Genomic DNA, 27,330 nt, shown 5'->3' on the forward strand with positions numbered 1-27,330 from the left:
CTCTCTCTCTCCCCCCCTCCCCCGCCCCGTCTCTCCTAGGCTTCTTTTGGAAGTTCGAGCCCAGGTTTGTCCTGCTTTCTTACCAACTTGGAGGGGCCCCCGGAGGGTAATGGGGGTTCAGAGGTCTCGGCCATTGTATCCTGCGAGCGTTTCGTCGTCGAATCCGGAGAGTTCCGCTGCATTTGGTAGAGTTGTTCGGGGAAGGAACAGTTACGATGTTTACCACCCCCGCCCCCCAGGCTGGAAACAAACCAACCTCGAATAACACCTTGTTACCAACTGTTGACCACCAAGTCTTTTAAGTTAACCGTCTAATTCTCACCTGTGTTGGTTTTTCTTCCCCCACCCCCAGCCTCAAACTCTGAAATCCTGAATCAGCTTTCTAACATTCTACTGCATTCTGTTTTAATTTTGGATTCTTTGAGAAATGGACATGGTGTCAGAACTTTGAGATTGTGTACTTTCGATTGTTAAACCATAGCACCCCATCTCCTCTTGTCTCTTCTTCATGGAGTATTGTCTCTATAGATTATGTTAACATTGAAAATTTAGAATTAAATACCATAATTTTAAAAAAAAACCTATGAATTTTGCAGGTTTAGCACAGGAAGTGGTGGTATGGGATTTTTGAGGGAAGACAACCTTACATGTTTCTTGTTCAGATTAGAAACCCTGGTCAGGATCTGATTTAAAAAAAAAAAGCAAACAAATAAAACTTTAGAGAGTCCTTTCCTGAGCTCTGCTTATAGATTGGTTTGTAGGACTTGTCTTCGTCTGCTAAAATGTAAAAATACCTTTGCTGCAGTGTCTCTTTTCTGCCTTCCAACTCCCCTCTTGGCTCATTTTTCCATCTTGCAGGCTCCGGGAAAGGCACCTCTACACCAGTCCACCTCCCTTAGGTTTTTTAAATTACCGTGTTGAGACTCACCAAGTTCCCGTAATGAGGATGAGTCCCCAACTCTTTCATTATGCTCTGCCTCAGAGGAAGCAAATACACTTTCTTTGTGATATTGACTTTTGTATTTAGTTAACTTTTAAGGAGTTTATGATTACTTTAAAAGTGGCTTGTAAGTTTGTGCGTTTAAGAATTGCTTTTAATTTTTTGGCCAATTTTGAGACAAAAATTTTCTATGACTGCTGTCAGAAAAAGAATATTTACATGCATGATGCCACACCTGTAGATGATAATGTAATTTTTCCATTTTGCATCATTGTCTGCATCTATAAAGTTACAGTCTGAATAAAAAGCCACAGGCAGTGTGGCTAAAATGGACATCAGCCAAGTTTTGAAGTGAATTTTAGAGCTAAAAGGGGTTCAGGTTGTTTTAGCCAACACATGTGTTTTACAAAGGAGAAACTGGATCTAGATCTAGGAAGCTTACATGACTTCCCTCAGGTCCCTCAGGTCCTAGAGGTCAAAGTCAAAGCCAGGAATAGGCCTTCAGATGCTTTTAGTTCATCCCTGGCATTTCAGTGTACCATAGAGGTTAGGTTTCCAGGAGTTTTTGAAATGAAAACTTGTAATGGGGACGTTCTCTTTGGAGCTAGTTTTAAAACTCACTTTCTTTTAAAAGTTAAGCCACATATATTTCAACAGGTGTTTTAAATGAGCAGGTAATATTTTTTTAGCATTAAAGAAATAACTCTTAAGTCTAAAGAATGAAGTGTCCTGGAAACTATTGTATTTAAACTGATAGAGTTCTGTGAACTTAGAATCAGAAACATTGAATTGCATCTTTTGCCATGGTAAAAAGATTTTATCCCAGTTCACTATTTTAGTCATGTGCTTAAATTTAAAATGTTAAATAGCTTGGTCAAAAACAGGTAAAACTTTTATATTTAATATGCCTCCATCTACTTCACAGATTTTAATGCTACTACATTCCATTTTTGCTTAGAGTCATACTAGAGTAATACAAAGGGAGCAAATCCTATTTTTCCTACATTTAATTCTCTTGCAAATTGTATTTTTGTACAATTTGTAAATTGTATTCATTTCTTTTTAGGAATATCCTATTGTTTTTACATCTGCTAGTTATAAGATGTGTAGTTTTATTAGCAAGTGTAAATTGAACAGAGCTACTTATAATGAGACATATTTTCCAAAACTTTCAGATATAGTTTTTCTGTGTTTCCTCCGCATGTCCTAAGAACTTTACTAGTAATGGAAAGCAAAACAAAGACTTGTAGTTGAATACCTATATGATTAATGCTGGAGATATAGAAATACTGTTACAGATGTGTGTTGTCATGTTTTTTAAAAATGAATTTCTGTATAACTTTTTCACAGAAACTCATGTATTTGTTCTATGAACCAAATTTTTGTTGTATTTTGTGTCTTACTTGAGAGGTAGGTTTGAGGTTAAATTTATATTCTGAAGTTTTAACCTTCATATATGGCATATTCTTGTGAAATCTTACATTCATGGAAATTTATTCTTCTGATATTTTGCATTTTCTTTAAAATGAATGTATTAAAGCTAACTAGTAAGTTTGACTGCATTTCTTTTTGAATGTTTATTTAAGGGTATGCCATTTAAATCACTTAGTTGCTATTATAATGTGGTTTTCTCATGAACATGAACTCTACCTTGTTCTTTTGCTGATTTAGGTATCTCGTCAGAACCATGTGGTCTTTCTTTATAGTCTCTAAAGTATATAGGACATTTATTTAACAAAACTTGAATTTAAATGTGAAAAGGAGTTGGCAGAAGAACAGATTTTTATTTTCTTTTACAAGTAGCCTGTGATTGTATAAAGTGACTCAGTTTGTTTCATTCCAGTCGGGTCTTTGTCTTCTGAGGATCATGATTTTGACCCCACGGCTGAGATGTTGGTTCATGACTATGATGATGAAAGAACTCTCGAAGAAGAGGAAATGATGGATGAGGGTAAAAACTTCAGTTCTGAAATTGAAGACCTAGAAAAGGTAAAATGTTTATTTAGCATTTTAGCACAAGTTTTTGGCAAAAATTTTGAAATTTGATTGTAGCTATTTTTTAATTAACTTGGAAAAAAAAGATGTATATCTTTTTTAAAACCTCATTTAATAGATTGTCACTGATTTCCTTGTTATTTTGTGAGCCTAGTAAGTACATTTTTATTAAAAAAATTTTTCTTTAGGCTGTTAATTCTACTTTTTTAAGCTACCACCCTGCCCCTTGAGCCACAGTACTCTGATTTTCGATTTTCTAGTGACTAATTGGAGATAAGAGTCTTACAGACTTTAGGGCTTGGGAAGAGTCTCACAGACTTTAGTGCCTGGGCTGGCTTTGAACTGGGATCCTCAGATCTCAGCCTCCTGGGTAGCTGGTATTACAGGCATGAGCCACAGCATCTGATCTGGCTACATATTTTCATATAACTTAATTTTTTTTTTTTTGGCCAATCTTGGGGCTTGAATTCAGGGCCTGAGCTCTGTCCTTGGACTATCTTAAGGCTAGAGCTCTACCACTTGAGCCACAGCACCCCTTCCTGCTTTTTGGTGGTTCTGAGGAATCGAATCCCACTCTTGGTGCATGCTAGGCAAGCACTCTTACAACTAGGCCACTCTCCCAGCTAGGCTATACTCCCAGCCCTTAATTTTTTTTTTGCCATTTGTGGGGCTTGAACTCAGGGCCTGAGCACTGTCCTTGGACTTTTCTCAAGGCTAGTGCTCTACCACTTGATCCAAGCACCACTTCCAGCATTTTCTATGTATGTGGTACTGAGGAATAGAACTGCTGGGGTCTTAGTGCATGCTAGGCAACACTCTACCACTAGGCCAAATTCCTGGCCCCATATAACTTAATTTTTTATGTTACTAGAGAGGGGTTTTAGTAAGCTCAGATTTAGATTTGAAGCTTTAAAATTATTCTTCCTATTCCTGCTTAATTACGTAGATTTCCCTCAAATTTAAAATATTTCAAATAAATGAGAAAAAAATACCTTTTCTATGATTAACATTTCAGGTGCTTTTATTAAGCATTAAAAAATTGTAATATGTATGTTTTACAAGATGTCAGTACATTTGTTACTAATGTTAACCTGATTCTCACTATCTCATTTGACCTCTTCAGTCACATATCAGGTATACCAGAGGAACACTGGCATTATTTCCTTCATTGAGAGTCTTTATTGATTATGAGGATTGCTCTGGACTTAGAAATAGGATGGATCCTAATTTCTAATATGTGAGGTTATGCTTCATAGAGTCAAAGAAATAATGATCTTTTTATTAGTAAGAAAATAGAGGTGAGGGGGTTAGATTATTTGTCAAAGGTAATGGTTACCAGTCAGGGTGTCTTCTCATTGTAAATCTGTAGTCTTCTTTATTTCCATCCTTCAACTTATAAAGGAGTTCGTTTGTTAGAGTGGTTGTACTCAACCATGACATTTAAACTAAATAAATTTGACAAAATGTTTAAGAAAAAGATGAAGGGGAAAATTCCTGTATTTGGATGAGATGCTCAATTAAACTTATAAGCAGATCTAGCTACCACAGTTCTTCAGAGACTTGATATATTCTAACTTAGTTTTGAAAAAAGTAGTTTTTCTGCTTATAGGTTCTAAAAGAAAGTTGATCTCTGAAGTGCTTTAGTGACAACATTTATCATTTGCAGTTTTGCTTTAGCAGTTTTTTTTGTTTTGTTTTGTTTTGTTTTTTTAAACTACAGGTTCTGTCCCTTGAGGCATAGCACCGTTTCTGGGTTTCTGGTGGTTAATTGGAGATAAGAGTCTAACTGACTTTAGACTTTAGTGCCCAGGTTGGCTTTGAACGGGAATCCTGAGATCTCAGCCTGCTGAGTAGCTAGGATTACAGGCATGAGCCACTGCGCCTGCCGGTTTACATGGAATATCTTAATAGTATATATTATTCAGGCTCAAGGCTACTGCTCTACCCCTTAAGCCACAGCGTCACTGGTAATTATGTTTTAACATCAGCTCTCTTTATAGTGCTATACCATGTCTTCCCTTTAGTAATGAAGATTCCCTCAAGATCATTACCAGATTTCTCAACAGGTGATCATGCTGTGTCTTAGAGAAAGCAGAGATTTCATGTGGTGCTACCAGGAACCTCTTTGTACATAGCCTCCTTCCAAACTCTTACCATTCTTTTTCTCTTATCCGAGAAATATCAGCCATATCAATCCAAACCCCAGATCTTATCCCCTCTACTCTTTCATTTTTCTTTCCCTGTTTTTGGACAGAGTCTTTATTGTAAACCCACATTATCCTCAAACTTTTGCTTCTCTGCCTGAATATCTTTTTGCTAGGATACAGGCATGTGCCACTACATCCAGCTATTCTACTTTTTAAAAAAGAAATTGACATAAAATTCTATTCACATTTGTGAGAAATATGTGCTGCCCTGCCCTCAGTCATCTCCTTTTGTTACCAAGTTTTATAGACACATGCACACTTTCTTCCCACTCATTCATCCTCATCTTAGTTTCTTCTGTCTTGATGTTAGGTCACCAGTAAAATCTGATTGCCATATAGTAAGAACTCTTTGTTTTGGTTTCACGTAGTTTTTATGCCTTATATCACTTAGTCCTTTCTTTTTCTTTCTTCCTTTTTTTCTACCACATGTGCTTTTTCCGTAGTTTACAGTCTTGCTTTCTGCTAGTTCTGTTTCATTCTTAATGGAAAAGTTCTGAATTTTTAATAATTGCCTTCCCCCCACCTCCCAGGGTCTTAGCTTTTGTCTTCTCATTCTCTTTCCCCTTTCTGGGTGATCTGACTCAAGCACATACCTTCAAATTTTATCTTAACTTCATCATTACCATCATGAACCCTTGAGTTTTTTTCTCTCCTAATGATGCTATAGTTATCTAACTTCTTAGGCCAGAAATCTCACAGTCTGTTTAGATTCCTGTGTTGCTTTTATCCCCTCTAACAAATAAGTCATTCTTAAATTTTGCTAACATAATTCATTTCTTTAGTTCAGCTGCTCATTCTTCTACTTCTCCTAGAATAATTTATTATTATTATTATTATTATTATTATTATTATTATTATTATTATTATTTGGCCAGTCCTGGGATTGAGCTCAGGGCCTGAGTACTCTTCTTGGACTTTCTCAAGGCCAGAGCTCTACCACTTGAGGCTCAGCACCACTTCCAGCTTCTATGTATGTGGTGCCAAGGAATTAAACCTGGGTCTTCATGCATACTAGGCAAGCACTCTACCAGTAGGCCAAACTCCCTGGCCCAGAATATTATTTTCAAAATATAAACTGTTATTTTTTTTTTAAGAGACTTATCCTGTTGACTATAAGGTAATATGTCTGAGAGTGATTCTCACAAAACATAGATTATCTCTCTTTTCTCACTGCCCTTGTCCTAAGTGAGCTCATCAGTTCCTGTGGCTTTAAATATCATCTAGACGCTAATGAATGCCAGATTTATATCCTTAGCCCTGCCTGATTCTTTGAGCTCCAGGCTTTTGGCCAACTTGACTTTTCTGTTTGGATGTCTTGTGGTTGTCTCAGACTTGTATCTTTTATAAAACCATTGTTTTTTTTTTTTAATTTTAAAAAACTTTTTCTTACATCATCATCATCATCATCATCATCATCATCATCATCATTATCATTATTATTATTATTACCATTCCTGGGGGTTGAACTCAGGGCCTGGGCACTGTTGTTGGCCTTTCTCAAGGCTAGCACTCTGCCACTTGAGCCATAGCACCACTTCCTGCTTTTTCTGTGTATGTGGTACCGAGCAATCAAACCCAGGGCTTTCGTGCATGCTGGGCAAGCACTCTACCACTAGGCCATGCTCCTGGCCCTCTTCCAGTACTCTTTTCAGTATAAATTACCAGTTTGTAGGCAGTTGTTCACATAGAAATCTGTGGTTGTCTCTTCATTCTCACATTCAGTAACCAAAATCCCACTTCAGACTAGGTCATGGTCTGTTCATTTCTCTCTTTATCGCTTCCTGAAACCAGCACAAGGCTCCTTACCTGGTCTCCATATCACTCCATCCTACCCAAAACTTTTCTTATAGTAAAAGTAGGAAAAGCTGCCCAACAATAAAGAAGAAACGGTTACATTTCATTCCTTATGGTTCTTCAATGGCTTCCCATTGCCCTAGAAATAAAGTCCAAATTCTTTTCACTGGTGGTGAGGCTTTCTGGAACCTATCCCTACCTCTTTTCCCATTCTTCTTTTGAGTCTTCTATTCACCAAGCTCTAGCCATTCTACCTTTATGGAGACCAGTTCAACCTTCATATGTATTTTTTCTTTTGCTTTGAGCACTCTTTCCAGAACTGACCACATCTCAAACTTGGACCTCAACTGAAACTTTTTATCTCCCTCAGTCCTGGGACTTGAACCCAGGACTAGGGGGCACTGCCCCGAACTTCTTTTGCTCAAGGCTAGCACTCTACCACCTGATCCACAGCACCACTTCTGGACTTTTCTGTTTATGTGGTACTGAATTGAATCCACGACCTCATGCATGCTAGGCAAGCATTCTCCCACTAAGCCACGTTCTTACCTTGAAAATCCTTTTGTGTCCATCTCATTACCTTATGAAAGTGGTTCCCTAATGTTACATTACTTAAGATTCCTTCTTGTTGCCTTTGTGCTCATCAGACCTGGCAGTTAGATATGTGTGTGTTGTCAATACTTTAGCTCCCAATTGTAAGCAGTCAGTGGGCAAGACGTGTATTTCATACCAGCACCTACTTGGCATAGTAGCTTCTTGTCAGAATCATTGTTACTGACAGTGATCCTCCCCACCCTATTCCCCGGGTCACAGCTCAAATCTGTCAGAAACTATTGTTTTTTAAAGATCTAGCTCAGTGTATGCCCTCAACTTTTGTTTCTACTCCCTACTATTTTCCATGGGGTATAAGTGTTCCTTCTCTGTACTTATAAATTCACTGCAACAATTTCAGAACTAAGTTTTACATAGTGTTTTATTTGCAAACTTGATCATTTGTCAGTGGAGTCCTTAAGAGTCAGCATTTCATTTTTGTAAATTTCCATATTCATAGGTAATCGTCCTTACTTAGCTGAGTACCTAGAGCTTAGTATATTATGAAAAGGTAGAGGCCATCATTGCATAAGTGAAAACTGCTGTTTTCTGAGGTCAAGGAGGAAGTCTGCTGTGAAGTTTTGGAGAAATGCTATTGCTAGGTGGTTAACAGAGACTGCAACACAAATCCCATCTTAATAGTATAACCAGGTACTGTCGCAGATGGGAATAGAATAGGCTGAAGACTAAACTGAATGCTGTTTACCTGTTCTTAGGGAGAATAACAGTGCACGGAGTTTTTGCCATGGCATAGGTAAACATGTCTATTTAGCCTAGTTTGTGCTGATTCTATGCACTCCCAAAACAAATTGATCTCCATCTTTAGGCAAAAAGATTCTAAGAGTAGCATAATTGTCATAGACATCAGGAAGGTGTGTATCTCCTGCTGCAAATTGATTAGAATTCTGTCATATTCTTCTTCTAAATTTATTTTGTGTGATCCTGGCTCCATTTAGTCAAGGACAATGGTAAAGATCAAATATGGAGGACCTTCAGGTCCTACAACCCTGGTAGGCTACCAGAAATTCTCTAGAAGTTATTACTGGCTTCTCTTAGCTCATGTTATGATTCCCTGTGGTTGCACACTGTGTTCACATTTTGTCTAAATGGAAAATTAAACCAGTAAGTAAACTTTAAATATAAATCCTAATTTATACAAAACAAACATCTTAAAATTATTTAACAAGCTTACTAATTCACAGGTAGATTGTTTTGAAGTTACTCATTTGGATGAAAATTATAGTTGTATATGTTTTTGTAGTAAAAAGCAATGTATATATGTATTTTTTTTTTTTTGCCAGTCCTGGGCTTGAACTCAGGGCCTGAGCACTGTCCTTGGACTTTCTCAAGGCTAGAGCTCTACCACTTGAGCCTCAGCACCACTTCCAGCGTTTTTGTATGTATGTGGTACCAAGGAATCGAACCCAGGTCTTCACACATGCTAGGCAAGCACTTTAACCACTAGGCTAAACTCCTGGCCCAAGCAAAGTATATGTTAAAAGAAATATAGGAAGTGGTGCTGTGGGTCAAGTGGTAGAGCCATAGCCTTGAGCTGAGGAGCTCAGGGAAAGTGCCCAGGCCCAGAGTCCGAGTCCCATGACTAACAAAAAAAGAAAGAAAGAAAGAAAAAAATACACTATTTTGGCACTGGTTGTTCATGTTTAAGTATTGTCAGAAGCCAGTCCAAACAGGAAAGTCCATGGGATGCTTATCTCCAGTTAACCATCAAAAAGCTGGAAGTAGAGCTGCTGTGGTGCAAAAAGAGCTCAAGGACAGTGCCCAGGCCTTGAGTTCAAGCCTCAGGTCTGGTATGAAAAAGAAAAAAATACAACATTTTTAGCAACAAATTCAGTAGATACCACTGTGAGGTATGTCATACCCCATAGACGCCCTCATGTAAGAACTTGGGGGACTGAACATTCAAACCTAAAACTGAGCTGCAGGAGAGAATAATAGGCTCTTCATCAGACAGCTATGAAAAAGTTGATGTAAAATAATACATATACGAATATAAAAGTACTCTTATACTTTGAACATTAACCTGTATTTTTTTTTTTTTTTGCCAGTCCTGGGGCTTGAACTCAGGTCCTGAGCACTGTCCTTGGGCTTTCCTCAAGGCTAGATAGAGTTCTACCACTTCTGGTTTTCTAAGTGGTTAATTGGAGTCCTACAGACTTTAGTGCCTGTGCTGGTTTTGAACCTTAATCCTCAAATCTCAGCCTCCTGAGTAGCTAGGATTACAAGGCATGAGCCACCAACCTGGCTTGGACGAGGTTTTCTGTCAGGCATCTTCTGTTAACATGAAGAATAAATAACTCTACTTAATTGTAAGGAAACAACCTACAAGTTACATGGACGTAATTAATTAAATATTTTTTTAATGCAAATCTTTCTCATACTGATGTTAAAAGATTATTACCAAAGCAAATCTTTGTGGAGCTTCTCAAAGAAAATAAAATTCATATGCTTATGTTAATACATTAATTATATCTCTAGAACTTTGGTCCTGATTTTTGAGACTAGTATGGAAAGTAAAACTAAAACTTAGTTTTGTCTGTGTATTGACATTGTGTCGTTTGGCCATAAGGGCATTGCAGATTACCTGCAGTGTTAGGATATTCGCTAAGTCCATGTTTGTATACTTGCTTGAATAGGAAGGAAACATGCCTCTAGAAGATTTACTGGCATTCTATGGCTATGAACCTACAATTCCAACAGTTACAAATTCCAGTGCAAATAGTTCCCCAAGTGAACTTGCAGACGAACTACCGGATATGACCCTAGACAAAGTAAGTACAAGCTTTTGAAAGAAAAATTGAGGCTCGATTACCATTGACAGTTTGTTAGAGTTTCCTTTGTTTAAAGCGTTTTGCAGTTTTGAAGTGTAAAATTCTTAATTACCAATTGGTCTCTCATTTTAGTGACTGATGTAAGCATCAGTAGTAGCAGCTTCTTAATACTTTGCATACATATTCTCCCATCTGTTTTTCATTTTTCTTGTTTTGAGACATTGTATTTAAACAGTTTACCTTAACTTCTTTTGATTTTTACTTTTTTTTTTTTTTGCGCCAGACCTAGGGTCCTAGGGCTTAAATTCAGGGTTTGGGTGCTGTCCTTGGGCTTTCTCAAGGTTACACTCTACCACTTGAGCCATAGCACCACTTCCAGCTTTTGCTGTGTATGTGGTACTGAGGAATCAAACCCTGGGCTTTTTGCATGCTAGGCAGCCACTCTAGCACTAGACCACACTCCTCGCCCTTATTTTATTTATTTATTTATTTATTTATTTATTTGCTTGCCAGTCCTAAGACTGAACTCGACCTCTCGGCCTGAACACTATCCTTGGGCTTTCCTCAAGGCTAATGCTCTACCACTTGAGCATCAGAACCACTTCTGGCTTTTTTTCTACGTATGTGGTACCAAGGAATCGAACCTGTGTCCCTGAGTTCTTCAGCTCAAGGCTCCCACCCTACCCCTTGAGCCATTTTCTAGTGATTAATTGGAGATAAGAATCTCACATTCTTTAGTTCCTGGTCTGTCTTTCAACCAAGATAATTTTTTTTTTTTTTTTTTTTTTTTTTTTGTGCCAGTCCTGGGGCTACTTCTGGCTTTTTCTATGTATGTGATACTGAAGAATGGAACCCGGATATTCATGTATACTAAGCAAGCACTCAGTATACTAAGCAAGCACTAGGTAGGCCAAACTCCCAGCCCTGAGTTGGAATCATTTCTAATTCTACCTTTGCCTTTTTATTCTTCCAGGAGGAAATAGCAAAAGACTTACTGTCAGGTGATGATGAGGAAACTCAGTCTTCCGCAGATGATCTGACACCATCTGTGACTTCTCATGAAACCTCGGATTTCTTTCCTAGGCCTTTGCGATGTAAGAAAATCAAATCATTACTAAGTAGTAGTAGCGATGAAACTTTAATCTGACTACATTTTGTTACGTTCAGTAGTTAAGACTATTTTAAATGTTTTGCATAGTTGATATAGTAATCTGAACAAAATTACCTTTCTGTTGGAACAGAGGTAAATTAATATGTGTTTAAAAATTTAAATATTCGGGCCGGGAGTTTGGCCTAGTGGTTAAAGTGCTTGCCTAGCATTCATGAAGACCCGGGTTCGATTCCTCGGTACCACATACATAGAAAAAAGCTGGAAGTGGTGTGAGGCTCAAGTGGTAGACCTCTAGCCTTGAGAAAGTCCAAGGACAGTGCTCAGGCCCTGAGCTCAAGCCCACGACTGGCAAAAAAAAAAAAAAAAAATTTAAATATTCACTTAGTTTTGTAAGGCTGCCTGTTTTTATATATCACGGTTCATCGGCTGCTGTGGTAACATCTGTTACTATAATAAACTTTGAAGTTTTATAGATAATTTTTTAAACTTTCTGTTATATAGCCCTTGCTCAAATTTTTTAAATTTTCTGTTAAATAGCCCTTGCTCATCAAAGTTTGAAAACTTGCCACTGCTGAAGAAGTATTTTATTTGTAGTGATTTATTATTTTTCAATTTTTTTAATTCTTGGGGTTATTCTGTAGATGTTTATCAATATCATTGAAAATGGTTTGGACCAAAATACTTCTATGCAATTTCATTTATTTTAAAGTTATGATAGAAATGTTATTTGCTTAACTAGTTCAAATACACGTATGCATGAATTATATGCATAAGAACAATGTCCTATCTGTGTATCCCCTTATGGATTAGTGTAATCAGATCTGTTATTTTTTGTTGTTGTTGTTAGTTGTGGGGCTTGAATTCTGGGCCTGGGCGCTATCCTTGAGTTCTTCAAGGCATGTGCTCTACCACTTGAGCCACATACCACTTCTGATTTTCTGGTGGTTAATTGGAGATAAGAGTCTCAAGGACTTTCGTGCCCATGCTGGCTTTGAATCTCGATTCACAGGTCTCAGCCTCCTGAGTAGTCAGGATTACAAGTATGAGCCACTGGTGCCCAGCTCTTTATTCTTTTTAAAAGTATAGGCAGTGGATTTGTTTTATCTCCAGTCTATTAAATATACTACTACTAATAAGGATATCATCTTTCAATAGTTTTAAGTGTCTTGGTACTTTAATGATGTCAGTTGTGAAGATATTGTAGATTTAGTGATTCACTAGGCTGAATCTCACTTTTTTATATTTTATAAAATATAAAAGGCAAATACTACTTTTATATGCTCTTAGGTGCTACAAAGGCCAATTATAAAACCTTTAAAAATTTTCTTCTTTTAAGCAAATACTACATGTGATGGTGATAAGGAATCAGAGGTTGAAGATGTTGAAACAGATAGTGGTAACTCACCTGAAGACTTGAGGAAGGTAAGTTTAATTAACCACCATAAGCTAGTAGACTATTTGAACTTGTATGACTTTTAAAAACATTTCTGAGGTGATTTGTGATAATTTTATTATTGCAAAATGAAACATTATTGACTTAAGATGTTTTTCAGTGTTTATTTGTGTAATTTGTGCTTTTACTTCTAAATTTTTCTATAGGAAATAATGATCGGTTTACAATATCAGGCAGAGATTCCTCCTTACCTTGGAAACTATGATAATAATGAGAAAGGTAAGGGAAAAATTAGATTTTGATAATGTTTGATAGGCCAAACTACTACTAAAACTTTTATTTAAATATCTGATGATACCTAATAATATCTGTAATCCTAGCTACTCAGGAGGCTATTGAGGTTAGGGGTTTGAAGCCAGCCCACTTAGGAAAGCCCAAGAGATTCTTATTCCAGTAAACTACTCAGAAAAAGCTGGAAGTGGTCCTGTGGCTCAAATGATACAGCATTAACCTTGAGCACGAGTGTCTAGGACAGTGCCCAGGCCCTGAGTTCAAAGACCAGCAAATAAATAAATAATAACTGACCTAAGATAACATGAAGGTTGATTAGGGACCAGAGGATCCTTCAGAGGTAGGATATTTAAATCTGATTTGGGAAAAATATATCAAAAGAATTTATGATCAGGCACCAGCAGTTCATGCCTGTAATAGTAGCTATTTTGAAGGTTTAGATCTGATGAGACTCTCATCTCTACCAAAAACTGGTAGTGGAGCTCAAGGGCTATAGTGCTAGCCTTGAGCAGAAAAGGTTAGGGCAATGCCTAGGCCCTGAGTTCAAGCCCCAGAATTTGCAGACACATGCGTATACACACATACATACTAAAGTGAGACCCTGTCTCAATAAACCAAATCAACCAGATGTATTTGGTTCTGAGAGCATGGCATGGAAAGGGTAGTGGGAAATAAAATATCCATATGCTTCCTAGCTTGTCTTAGGAACCAAGTGTCTAAGGACTGTTTTTATGAGCATTTATTTGGTCATTTCACTAACAAATTGATGAAGTCACAAAGGCAAAAACCATGAGCTGTTTGTTTCCCAAAGTCCTTTCTTCCTTTTCATCATGTCAGATTAACCTTGACTATTATTATTAGCCATGGCTGCTGTTGACACCATTTTCCTAAACTGCTTTCAAACAGATAGATGGAAGACAGTGGTCTCAGGAGAAGCACACAATAGCTGATGATCTACAGCTGTAGTAGCTTCTGTATGCCAACAGCCACATCCCACCTGCCTAATGTTATATATACTCAGGGAACTAAGTATCTGCTTAGCTGCCATAGGTACTTAGGATAAAGCATAATGGAGCTAATCCAGGAAATCAAAAGTCACTTTTTGTAAGAATATCAATAAAGGAAAAAAATTGCCTTATTTGATAATTTTTGTTTTTGTTTATTTGTAATTTTCATCTCTGGAAACTTCATAGACCATTTTGGGAATGCAAGAGAAAAATTCCAATGTGATTATTAAAGACTTTAACAGGTTCTGTTTACTGCTTTGTTAGGAAACTAAAAGATACCAATATAAGATTTCACAATAAGATTTTAGTAGGTATACAACACCTTCCGATGAGTCAGTAAATCTGGTCACCAAAATAGCTCCTTTAGAAAAAGTTTTTAAAATTGTTATTATAAAGGTGATATAAAGGGGTAATTACTACATAAGTCAAGTAAAGAATGCATTCCTCTTTTTTTTTTTTTTTTTTTGGTCAGTTGTCAGGCTTGAACTCAGATTCTGAGCACAGTCCCTGAACTCTTTTGCTCAGGAGCATAGACACTTTGAATCACAGTGCCACAGTTCTGGTTTTTCCATGGTTAATTGGAGATAAGAGTTTCACAGACTTTCCAGACCGGGCTGGCTTTGAACTGCGATCCTCAAATCCTCGATCTCCTTAGTAGCTAGGATTTCAGGTATGAGCCGCCAGAGTCCAGCAAGAATACATTTTTATTTTAGACAATGTCACTCCTCACTTTCTCCAAGTTTTTCTCCACCATTTGCACCCACAAGTTGTAAAGTTCATTTTTAATACAGTGCTCAATGAGTGCTATTACTGCATTTGTTTACCCTTTGTCCCTCTGTTTCTGTGCCTCCCCTCAAAATATCTTGCTTTGATCACTGACATCTAGATAATAAAGTTAAAAGATTAATATTGGTGGAAGGTTCTACTGTATGCTTGACAAATTACTGATGTCCTCAACATTAGTTAACTTGTCCTAGTATATAGAAAAAAAGGTCAACATACATTTTTTAGTGCGGTCATTATTTTTAATGTGCTAATGAGCTTTTCTTTATCAGTGTATGAAAATGAAGACCAGTTACTCTGGCGTCCTGATGTGGTTTTGGAGAGCAAAGTTAAAGAGTACCTTATTGAGACTGCAGTAAGAACTGGAAATTTGAAAATAGATAGGATTTCTGCAGCAACACACGCAAGGGACAATGAACAGGTACACTTCGGTGCCTTTTTGAGGGAATAATTGCTAACTTGCTTGATTTCAAATATATGATTTAAATATTGCTTACATGTGGGCTGGTTTATCTTTATGATAGCTTTTTTTCATTATTACAAAATAATTGGTTTAAGAAACATAATCCTGAGACCTAGAGGCAATTTCCACATTCAATAGTCTCATGCATTTTTTTCTGGTCTTTTGTTATTGATTGGTCATGCTCAAGGCTACTGCTCTACCACATTGAGCCACAGCACCACTTCCTGTTTTCTGTTGGTTAATTGGAGATAAGAGACTCACAGACTGGATGGCTTTGAGCCATGATCCTCAGATCTCAGCCCTCTGAATTACTAGGATTATAGGTGTGAGCCACTTGCAGCCCGGCTGGTCTTTTTCTTTTCTTTTCTTTTCTTTTTTTGCCAGTCCTGGGCTTGAACTCGGGGCCTGAGCACTGTCCTTGAACTTTCTCAGGGCTAAGAGCTCTACCACTTGAGTCTCAGCACCACGTCTGGCTTTTTTACTACTATGTATATGGTACCTAGGAATCAAACCCGGGTCTTTGTGTGTGCTAGGCAAGCACTCTACCACTAGGTCACACTACTGGCCCAGATAAGAGCATATTTATATAAAAAAAAAAATAAGGGTCGGGAGTTTGGCCTAGTGGTAGAGTGCTTGCCTAGCATGCATGAAGCCCTAGGTTCAATTCCTCAGTACCACATACATAGGAAAAGCTGAAAGTGGTACTGTGACACAAGTGGTAGAGTACTAGACTTGAGAAAGCCCAAGGATAGTGCCCAGGTCCTGAGTTCAAGCACCAGGACTGGCATAGAAACACACACATCTTTCTTTAGGTAGAATTTTATATTCTTTTAATTTTATTTTCCTTTGCCAGAGAGAATTCTTTAACACCTTATTTTAATTCTTTTTTTTTAATATTCTATTTTTTTTAACATCTCTTGTGGACCTTAAATTTCATGATAAACATATTCTTTGAATTCTTGAATCTTATTCAAGTGGTAATTAAGAAGTAATGTCTATTGTGACTATCTAAATTTAAGCATATTTGCTTAGCACTTGTGCATCTGAGATGCAGAGTACTCTTCTGGTCAATGTAGATGGAGGTGGGAATGTTTCCTCTTACAGGTTTTGCCTCTGGTATCATCCTGCCCCTGTTGTATAACTTTTTCACTTCAAATATGCAACCTGAGTGAGTTTTCTCAGTGAGTACCAAGGTAGATTCAAATTTGAATATCCAGGTAACCTATAGCAGTTGTCCTAGCCAAATTTGGAAGTAGTTTTATTATTTGTAAAGAAATCTCATTGGCATTTGCATTAATTGTTCATTTTGGGATAATTAATAAAACATTAAATCTTTCATACTCAGAAATACATCTGACTTCATGTTGATTTATCAGGTGCTTTATTACCACTTGATAAGATGATTGTATTTTAATGTAACAGATTGAATGCTTGAAGGCTTTTTCTAATACTGAGCTATCCTCACTGTTCTAGAAACTTATTTAGGAAGTTTGATTATTATTTAACTTTGAATTGAGTTCTGTCTGCTGCTATTGGTTATATGCAGAATTGCAACCCTTACAGGAAAAAATTCTAATTGAAATAAATAATATCTGTCATAATAGATGGAAATAATTAAACCCAGTATAAACTCTAGTTATTGTAGTGCATTACAGATATCCCAGGCTTGCTGCTGTTCTCTTTTGTTCAAATTCAGGGAAAAGGTGACTTTAAGAAACAGTATACTTCCAATTTCTTTCCATCTAGAAAAATGACCTAAAACATAAGATATTCTTAGCTCAGAAGGCCCAGCAATTAGAAAAAAATGTATATATGCATATATATATATATATATATGTATCTAAATGATAGTGGGTAAAGTCTTCTGAGAGACAAGAGTAAGAGGAAAATGAATCATAAGATCCCAAAGACAAATGCAGAATGATTACTTTGACAGAATGCCTGGGCAAGCATGAAATTAGAAAACATTTCATCAGTTTGTCAAAATGTGTTTGTTTGTTTATTGTGTTTTGATCTTTTTGAGACATAGTCTTACATGCAGTCCATGCTGATCTTAAACTTGATGTCCTCCTGTCTCACACTCTCAAGTGCTGGAATTACAGACATTCAGCTCTATGCCTGGCTCAGACAAATGCCTATTTTTAAAAAATGCAATAAGATGTGAGGTGTTGGTAGTTATTTTTTCTCTTCTTTCTCCTAGGCATTATATGAACTTCTTAAGTGTAACCACAATATAAAGGAAGCAATTGAAAGGTATTGCTGCAGTGGAAAGGCATCTGAAGGTAAGAAACAGTTAAAGACAGGGAAATGAGGGCCGGGAGCATAGCCTAGTGGTAAAATGCTTGCCTAGCATGCACGAAGTCCGGGTTCCATTCTTGGTTCCACATACACAGAAAAAGCCACAAGTGCCCAGGCCCTGAGTTCAAGCCCCAGGACTGGCAAAAAAAAGAAAAAAAAAAGAGAAGGAAGTGATGGGATGATCGTTTGGAGATCACAGTAAGCAAAAGCAGTGTAAAAAAAGGATTAATTCTAAAACACTTTGGTAAGGTATGTGTTCATTTTCATAGCAAATGCTTTTTTCTTTTTTTGTTCTTCATTTTTAAACTTACATCAGATTCAAATACAAATGGTTCAAATACAAATAGTTAAATCATCATCTCCTGTGCCTTAAAGAAGTGGTTCTACAACAAAGTAAACCCCAGAGATGTTGTTATATCTGAGGTAATTAAAAGTATTGATGGTTTCAGTGACAGAAGAATATTTCTAATCAGATAGAAAATTGAGAATATTGAGGATTAAGCTGGACGCAGTGGCTCACACCTGTAATCCTAGCTACTCAGGAGGCTGAGATCTAAGGATCCAGGTTCAAAGCCAGCCAGGGCAGTACAAAGCCGAGAGACTCATCTCCAATTAATCACTAGAAAATGGGAAGTGGGACTATGGCTTCAGGGTAAGGCAGTAGGTAGCCTTGAGCTGAAGAGCTCAGGGACAGCACCCAGGCCCAATTTCAAGCCCCAAGACCGCCCCTCCCCCCCGCCAAAAAAGATTGAGGATTAATATAAATGATGTATAATCCATGGAATATATTGCAAGAAGTATATTTCTAATGACCATATAGTACCATTTTTACAATGTTTACACTGTGTCTTATGTGTGCCAGAGAGTGGTTAGCTTTTGATTCAGTTAAACCATTAAAAGTGAAATAGTAAATGGATTGTATCTACCATATTAAGTATATGAAAGACTGAAAGAAATACGTAGTAATATTACATAATTGGCTTTGAAAAGTAGTATAGCCGAAAATACTATATTTACATTTGAAAGTTGAGATAGTCTATTGAAATATTTTCCTTATAAAAGTGGTTTGAGAAAACTTTTTTTTTTGTCAGTCCTGGGGCTTGAGCTCAGGGCTTGAGCACTGTCCTTGTACACTTTTTGCTCAAGGCTAGCGCTCTGCCACTTGAGCCACAGCACCACTTCTGCTTTTTCCTGAGTATGTGGTACTGTGTAATCGAATCCAGGGTTTCATGCATGCTAGGCCAGCACTCCATCACTAGACTATGCTTTGGCCCCTGAAAAAACTATTTTAAATTGTTAAAACTCTCAATACCTAGTTTTTTCCTTAGTTCATATTATTGTCATGGCTTTGGTAATTGCTCCCTAGTATCAATGTGTGAATCAACCCATATATAAAGAGAATAATAAATGAATTCCCAAGTCTAGGCTATCACCCTTTGAATTCTTTCTAGGTCTTCTCCAGCTAGATTTTTTTTTTTTTTTTTTTTTTTGGCTATTTCTGAGCTTGAGCTCAGGGCCTGAGCACTGTCCTTGGACTTTCTCAGAGCTAGAGCTCTACCACTTGAGCCCTAGCACCATTTCTGGCTTTTTTCTATGATGTGGTAGCAAGGAATCGAACCCAGGTCTTTGTGCATGCTAGGCAAGCACTCTAATACTAGGCCAAACTTCTGGCTCCTCTCCAGCTAGATTTTTAAATTCATCAATATTAACAACTGCTGGAAACTGTAATAAGATTTTGTATTTTGAGAATATAGATTCAGAACATCTTACTCCCTATACACATGTGAACCTTAGTAAACATGTACTGATTATACATTCTTTATAGTCTCTAATGAAAGAATTTGGAGATTTGATTTGTTAGACTAGAATGAGGCCTTTTTTAAAATTTCATAAAGTAGCCCTGTCTTCTGTCATTTTAAAATGTGTGCTTTTTTTTTTAAATTAGAAAATCAAGTATGTATTACTTAAGAAACATTAAATCTTTATACTACAATGCAAAGGGAAGCAGTGTTTACCTGTTTCTGTTCAAGATTCATGATATGCAAGCCTTTTAATCTAATTTGAAATACTTTATATGTGTATATGTATGCATGAAAGAGAATGAGTTTATTATAGCCTTTTATAAGGATTACATACACAAAATGAAGCAGTATTTCACATAAAAGATTTGAGGCCATTGAAATTTTGTTTTCTTTTTAGAAGAAATGACTCCCTGGACAGAAGAAGAATGCCGAAGCTTTGAACATGCACTCCTGCTTTATGGAAAAGATTTTCATCTTATACAGAAGAATAAAGTAAGTCATTTAACTTAGTACAGAGTAATTGCTTACTAATTATAGTGCATATAAGCAACTAATAAGTCATGTGAATAGAAAAGTAAGTCAGCTATTGGTTAACATTCCTTGCTATTTTCTGCTATTCTAAACATGATTGGAATTTGTTTATAAATGCCACAGCCTTCTTCTAGATTGCTAATAATTTAGTTATATACATTTTGACATAGCAACTATATTCAAAAATGTAGTTGCTGCATTTTTCAAGAAGTGTTATTCTTCCATATTTCCCCCTCAGTTATTACTTTCCATACTATTCAGTTTCTCTGCTATTCATCCTTCAAGCAGTAAGAACTGTAGTTGCTAATAAGAAAAAAAAATTTTGATCACTAAAAGGAACTTAAGATGTAAGCGTATATGAAAATTGATTTTTTTTTTCAGATGGATGTCCAGTTGTAGCACCATTTGTGGTACTAGAATATTGACTTACCTTTACTCCTTGGTCAAAGATCATTTGACTGTATTTTTGTACCTATATTTCCAGGTACCCTGTTCTAAAAACTTATTCTGTTCTTTGTCCTCAGTATAACACTTTTGATTCCTGTAGTGTAATAAAAAGTCTTGAAATTAGGTAGTGTCATATTTTTGACATTTCTTACAGTATTGTGTTGATTAGTCTATATCTTTGCCTTTCCATTCAGAATTAGTTTGAGTCGCTGCAAAATGACCTGAGATTTTCATTGGGATTGCACTGAATCTGTAGATAAAGTTGGGAAGAAATGACATTTTAGTAATAATCAGCCTTCCTTTCCATGAACATAGGTTATCTGTTTATTTTAATTCTTAGATACCTTTAATTAAAGGTTCATAAATTTTCCCACATAGATCTTGTATATGTTTTATTTTTTGAACCTGGGTGCTTTCCCTGAGCTCTTCAGCTCAAGACTATCGCCTTACCCCTTGACAGAGCCACTTCTGGTTTTCTGGTGGTTAATTGGAGGTAAGAGTCTCATGGACCTTTGTACCTAGGCTGGCTTCGAACCATGATTCTCAGATCTCAGCCTCCTGAGTAGGTAGGATTACAGGCATGAGCTACAGGCATCTGGTTTTGTATATACTTCATTAGATTTATAATCAACTATTTTGTTTTGAGAATATTACTATGTGGTAGTGTGTTTATAATTTCAAATTTCAGTGGTTATTAGTACATAGGAAAATGATTAACTTTGAGTTATGCATCCTGGATATAATTGAAGAGTACAGCTTTTTTGTTTTATCGGGATTTTCTATGTGGAGAGTTAACATCATTTGCAGAAATATTCCCTGCCTTCTCTCCCTACTTTGTGTATCTTTTATTTTTTTTCTTATTGCAGTAGTGACATCCTATTATAATGTTGCAATTTTTATGCTTTTTCTATGGAAGAAAACGTTTTTCTTAAAGTTTTGAAGTGTCTTTAATGTAGTGAATCCGTTTTAAAAGTTCTGAAAGTCTGGTTTGCCATTTTAAGTCAAAACAAATCCTTCAGTTGTGTAATAACTTGTGAAATTTATTCTTACCTATTCATTTCATTCATAAATATGTTCTTCCACTTACCAGGTAATGTTTTAAGCTCTAGAGATAGATACATCAGTAAATAAGACAGGAAAGGTTAATGGTTCCAAGAAGCCTGTGTTCTCTTGCAAGGATTTAGAGTTAATTATGTTTATTGAAAGGTATACTGTATTTCTTGGTTTTTAAAGGATTGTTCCTGTATAAGTGATCATATATTACAACTTAGGAATCAGTAAAGGGAACCAAGAATTCCTTATTGGTTCCTGATTAAGCAAGGGAGAAAATATTTCTTAGATAAAGATAAAAGTTCTGCCAGTACATCTGAACTTACATTTGAGGTTATAAGTGACAGGAGAGCACTAGTTTGTATGCGGAATAAAGCTCATGATGCTAATAAGCTATTGTTATCGCCAGTATCTATTAGAGTTAAGAGTCATATGTATTAAAGGAGAAAGCTCTGCCTTCAGATGCTGTTGGTTGCTTGTCCCTTTGCCAAGGAATGTTAATCTCTTTGGATGATAGAACCCTTTGGCAATCTGATGAGGCCAGTGTGCCTGCATACTCTGGGAACTCAGTAGATCCCAAGGAAAACTCCAAATTGGACCCCTTGGAGGTGTGCTCCGTCAAAGATTGCCAGTTGTAGTCAAAACCATGGAATTCAGTGAGGAAGAGTAAAAGATGATAGTCTTTTAGATTTTCACTGAACATATAACTTAACTTCTGAATGCATACTTGTGAGCTAACACTTTCTGGAAACTGCTTCATTGTTATATATAAATACATTTCCCTAATAAGTGTTTAGAATTTTTAATTGGGAAGATAGAAAAGGATATCCATGGACTGAAGTTTCAGTGTCTGTGTGGTAGGGGTGCTAAACATGGGCTGGGGGTATACAGAGTTGTTTTTGAAAGTTCCCTTTTTCCATTAGGTGAGAAGTAGAACAGTTGCTGAATGTGTAGCATTCTACTATATGTGGAAGAAATCTGAACGTTTTGATTACTTTGCCCAACAGACAAAATTTGGGAAGAAACGATATAACCATCACCCTGGAGTTACGTAAGTGCAGAGGACTTCACTTCAGTGTTTATTTTTTCTAGGTGTACAGAGTAGTTGCCATTCAACAAAGTAGTTCATAAATACAGTGTCACGCCTCTCAACATTCTTACCCATTCCTGCAACCCTTCCTTCACTTTTAAAACATTGTGTCGGATATGAATTGGATTTTTAATTTTTTTGTGCTGGTCCTGGGGCTTGAACTCGGTCTGGATACTGTTGAGTTTTCTGCTCAAGGCTAGCACTTCATTAGGTTCCCAGGCTTTCTTTCCTGGCTTTGAATCATAGTTCTCAGATCTCAGCCCTCCGAGTTGCTAGGATTACAGATGTGAACCACCAGTCCAGCTGTGTTGAAATTTTTACAGTGTTTTCTCCCTCTCTTCATTTGTATCCCTACTCTCCTTCACCCTTTCCAAGGATCCATTTCCTAGAGTTTGTTTTCTTAAACTATGACTTTGCTTTTCTAAGGAATTACACTGAGTTCTCTGCATCTAACATTTCTGTTAATTCATGTGTGAATCTTGTTTTTGACCATACTGTGCAATGCTAAAATTATTAGTGTGTGTTTGTCAGGGACTACATGGATCGTTTGGTGGATGAAACTGAAGCCCTGGGTGGTACAGTAAATTCTCCGGTCTTAACTTCTAACCGGCCTGAACCTATTCCTGATCAACAGTTGAACATTCTCAACTCTTTCACTGCCAGTGACCTGACAGGTAAAGTGAAGATCTTTTTGTGGTTTACTTCCTATTTGTTGTACATTGAAGTACTACTCACACCATTTTCAATTTTTTTAATTTTTTTTTAGCTTTGACCAACAGTGTAGCAACTGTCTGCAACCCCACAGATGTGAATTGTTTGGATGATAGCTTTCCTCCACTGGGCAACACACCCCGTGGACAAGTAAATCATGTGCCTGTTGTAACGGAAGAGTTACTCACCCTGCCCAGCAATGGAGAAAGTGATTGTTTTAATTTATTTGAGACTGGATTTTATCACTCAGAGCTAAATCCTATGTGCAGTGAAGAATCAGAAAGACCAGCAAAGAGATTGAAAATGGGCATTGCTGTCCCTGAATCCTTTATTAATGAGGTTTCTGTAAATAATTTGGGTGTGGACTTTGAAAATCACACCCATCACATCACCAGTGCCAAAATGGCTGTCTCTGTGGCTGACTTTGGCAGTCTGTCTGCCAGCGAGACGAATGGTTTCATCAGTGCCCACACCGTGCACCAGCACGCTGCCCTTCACTCTGAGTGACATGGAGGAGGAGCCCAGAGACAGTGGGTGTGCAGTACCAATAAATTTGAGGGGAGCTATCAGGTTTGCATAGTCTTTCACTGGAAGTTTGAACCTTTTTCACTATGACATCAGTGATGTCAGTATGTATAGAACTATATCTTGATTTATCAAGAGTATTTTCATTTTTCAATCCATAAATGTGGAAATGAACTATGATCAGCAGAGTTGGGAACTAAGATTGAACTCTGTGGTGCAGCTTTAAGCTCTGCTTCTCTCTTCCTCATCCCAATACCTCTTCCCTACTTCCTACTTCTTTTCTTTTCTTGTTCCTCACTGCCCTCACTTCCAATTTAAAAACCTGTAGACAGATGCCACCAGCTCAAAACCAGCACAGATGTTCTGAACTGAATGGTGTGGCTGCTTTTTGTGTAAATTCCCTTTGCCATAATGGATGCAGTGGAATAACAATGTTTACAGGTACCATTCCCAATCCCTGCTCAATGTAGCATTTTTTGGGTTTTATTTTCTTTATTAAAAGCAGGGGTAGGTTTCTTTAAACTGCACAAACATGCAAGGATTTTTTAAAATGGAAACTTCTCTCATGTTATTTCAACTAGAGCACTTCAGTTTACAAAACAGCAAATCCATCTTTTTGGAAGCCAGCGTGAGGAACTGTGTGCAAATTATGAAGACTTGCTTGGATCCTGTTTCATAATTCTAGACCAGGGCTACCTTACACAGAATTGATTGTTTCATTGCCGGGAGATTTCTGTGTAATGTCATCTATTGACTAAAACTCTGACATTTGAAGATGTGGTTTTTGTATAGGGTTTTGTCCACAATTGTCAAGATTATAATCTTTAAAAAATCATATTGGTCAACAGTAATTTAGTTTATCCTGAGATGGTTGACTTGCAGAGGCATTCGATGGTTTACATTTTGGGACACCTCTTAAGTTTGTAGCACTGCAGTTCAAAGTGTTCATATTAGAGGGACTTCTAGAATTTATGCATAATGCAGTAGAGCCTTGAAGAATACTTAAGCTATGTGTTTAGCTTAAACAGTTGACCAGAAAAATGTGAGTTCCTATCTGAAATAGAATGGTACATTGACACTTTTAAATTTTAAAAAGTGTCAGACGTTCAGATGCATCTCATACTTTTTTTTTTTATTCCAAGTATTTGTGAATAAGAAGACATTGTCAAATTTTGGCCTTTTTTTATTAGACATGCTTCTTTAAGTTGTAAGGTAAATCAAACAATATGTAATACAGTATTAGGATATAATAACCTTTGCTTTTATATAGTACAGTTAAGACAATTACTTTTTTTGCACCACATTCATTAAAACTTTTGATTTTTACTAGTTTTGTTGCTTTGCAAAATACTTGTGTTCGTCTGCATTGTTAATATTTGTTAGTTTAAGTCACTTCAATGTTGTGCTGATGAATAGATAGGCTATAATGGTCTTAGTGACCAAAAGGGAGGGTATTTATTATACAAACTGTGAACTGCAATGACATCCTTAGTTTTGGATGATGCATATTCTTTTTTTTTTTTTTTTTGCAGCATTTTAATGAAGATTGCTTTGAAGTGTTTACGCAGTAGTACATTTACTATAAAATTTAGTTTTAGCACAGTGGACAAAGTAGTTAAATTAATAACTTAAAATCAATCTCTAATTTATACATCTAAAGTCTAGTATTGTATGCACACAGTAAACAATGGGTAGCCTGGGTTCTGTGTGGCCTTCTGACATTTCTATCCAAGTTGTCAGCTTCTTATTGCTGTGTTGTGCTAAACTTTGAGTCTTATTTCTTTTGTTAAATGTCAATGTACTTTCTATAAGTTAGTAAGATACTGGCCATATTCTTCCATTGTTATCACTTTTACTCTGGGTTTACAGTGGCTGGTCTGTATAAATAATTTACACAAAGATGACTGAATGCTAATACCAGTTGCACTTAAATGAACATGCCCATTCTCATTAGCTGATGCAGTAATATATTCAGTTTATCTATGCATTGCTGGGATCTTGATAGAAGATGGAAACAGTGTTTCTTATCTGAAGTTTGGATTATCAGCAAGTTGAATGGACACTTTAGTTATTTAAATAGATTTTTGACCAAAATCCAGAAAATGATATGAGAGAAAAATAAATTCCAGCTAGTTTATTAGATTTTTTAAATGCCAATCTGATTTTAGCCTCTTAGAGAGTGCTAAACTAGCTGGTAACGTTTACTTTTAATTCCTTGTTAAAATGAGGCAATAATTTGCAAGATTTTTGTATATATGTGTAAATTCTTCATATCTTTTTAGATCTAATTCAATATTTTCTGACTACTTCTGCCATGTATAAATACCATTTTTGTGCATGCTTGATGTGGCATTCATAAATTGTACCACTATGACTTTATTCATGTAAAATAGCTATTTATTGAATTTTCTTTTAAAAGCTGGATTTATTGGGGGGTTTTGTATACATTTAAACATCTTAACAGAGAATTTGTTACTGTTTATTAAAAGAATTGCGTTTGAAAGCATGAAATCTTATTTGCAATCAGATGAAGAAATAATGCCTTTATTATTAAGTGTTAAGCACAATTCTTATAACAAACTGTGATAAATTCTTTTATGTAGATTTTTCCTTTGCCGCATTATTTTCTTATGAACAAACCAAAAATTCATGGTGAGCAGTTGCAGTGTTGGCTGATAATATCTTCTGTGTACAGGGAATATGAAGAGGACAGTGGATTCATTTAGAAGTGTAACTGGTGCTGTGATTATAGCAATACTTTTACTTTTGTTAGTTGTACATCTTTTTCATGCTAGCTTTTTAAGTGTTTAGTTTTCCTCTTGTCATGGTCAACTGCTGAATTTACTTGAAGGATGTATAATACCGTTGGGAAAATACTAAAGTCTGTACAATTAGGTCAGAGAATTGTGCAATCATTTCCTTTTTAATTTTTAAAATTGAGGGTCATAAATATTTGACAGTGTCAGACTTAATAGATCGTAGCGATACTATTTAATTTAACCAAAGTCTAGTAAATATTTCAACTTTGAATGTAAACCTAACAAACCTGACCACCAAGAGATTGTTTGCTCAGAGTTTCAAAGCACATTGTCTACAAATGAAAATTGAAATAATTTATAAAAATATTGACATTACTATGTTTTTTAAAAAGTTCCTAATTTTTTTCACTAAAAGGAGGAAACTATTAGTTTTATTGTTAAATATCGTAGATATTAATATTCCTCTTAGATGACCAGTGATTCCAATTGTCCCAGTTTGAAATAAGTACCCTGTAAGTATGAGATAAATTAGTGACAATCAGAACAAGTTTTAGTACCTGATGTTCAAGAGGAAGTTGCTATTGTTGCATTGATTTTAATATTTGTACATAAACACTGATTTTTTTTGAGCATTATTTTGTATTTGTTGTACTTTAATACCTGGTGTACAGTTCCAGAAATAAAAATCTGGAAATCTTTTTTTTCTTGGTTTGTGTGACTACTTGCCAGAACATTTAAAAATATTAATCTATA

The 27,330-nt window shown here is 36.3% G+C and overlaps 1 protein-coding gene across 2 annotated transcripts; it reads left to right on the plus strand.

Moving 5' to 3' along the window:
- Positions 1–47: 47 nt before the first annotated feature.
- Mier3 (MIER family member 3) lies at positions 48–27,248 on the plus strand. Of its 2 annotated transcripts, none has more exons than XM_090331923.1 (12): positions 48–64; positions 2,784–2,929; positions 10,182–10,316; positions 11,290–11,410; positions 12,764–12,849; positions 13,027–13,099; positions 15,174–15,322; positions 17,565–17,646; positions 19,862–19,956; positions 22,416–22,543; positions 23,114–23,256; positions 23,349–27,248. In XM_090331923.1, the coding sequence occupies exons 2-12, from the start codon at positions 2,831–2,833 to the stop codon at positions 23,798–23,800; spliced, it is 1,563 nt and encodes a 520-aa protein (XP_090188049.1). In that variant the 5' UTR covers positions 48–64; positions 2,784–2,830; the 3' UTR covers positions 23,801–27,248. The 2 variants fall into 2 exon arrangements, with proteins under 2 accessions (XP_090188049.1, XP_090188050.1); XM_090331924.1 differs by having other exon boundaries at positions 19,865–19,956.
- The last annotated feature ends 82 nt before the right edge of the window (positions 27,249–27,330 follow it).

This window comes from Megascapheus bottae, chromosome 4 (genome assembly GCF_031878675.1).
Source record: "Megascapheus bottae isolate mThoBot1 chromosome 4, mThoBot2.hap1, whole genome shotgun sequence".
In the NCBI taxonomy this organism is placed as follows: domain Eukaryota; kingdom Metazoa; phylum Chordata; class Mammalia; order Rodentia; family Geomyidae; genus Megascapheus; species Megascapheus bottae.

Excerpts from the sequence above, each read along its gene's own strand:
- Mier3 (XM_090331923.1), top strand. The coding sequence starts at position 2,831 with ATGTTGGTTCATGACTATGATGATGAAAGAACTCTCGAAGAAGAGGAA. Across the intron at positions 11,411-12,763 it reads CTTTCCTAGGCCTTTGCGAT|CAAATACTACATGTGATGGT; the intron begins GTAAGAAAATCA and ends TCTTCTTTTAAG. Across the intron at positions 22,544-23,113 it reads AACCATCACCCTGGAGTTAC|GGACTACATGGATCGTTTGG; the intron begins GTAAGTGCAGAG and ends TGTGTTTGTCAG.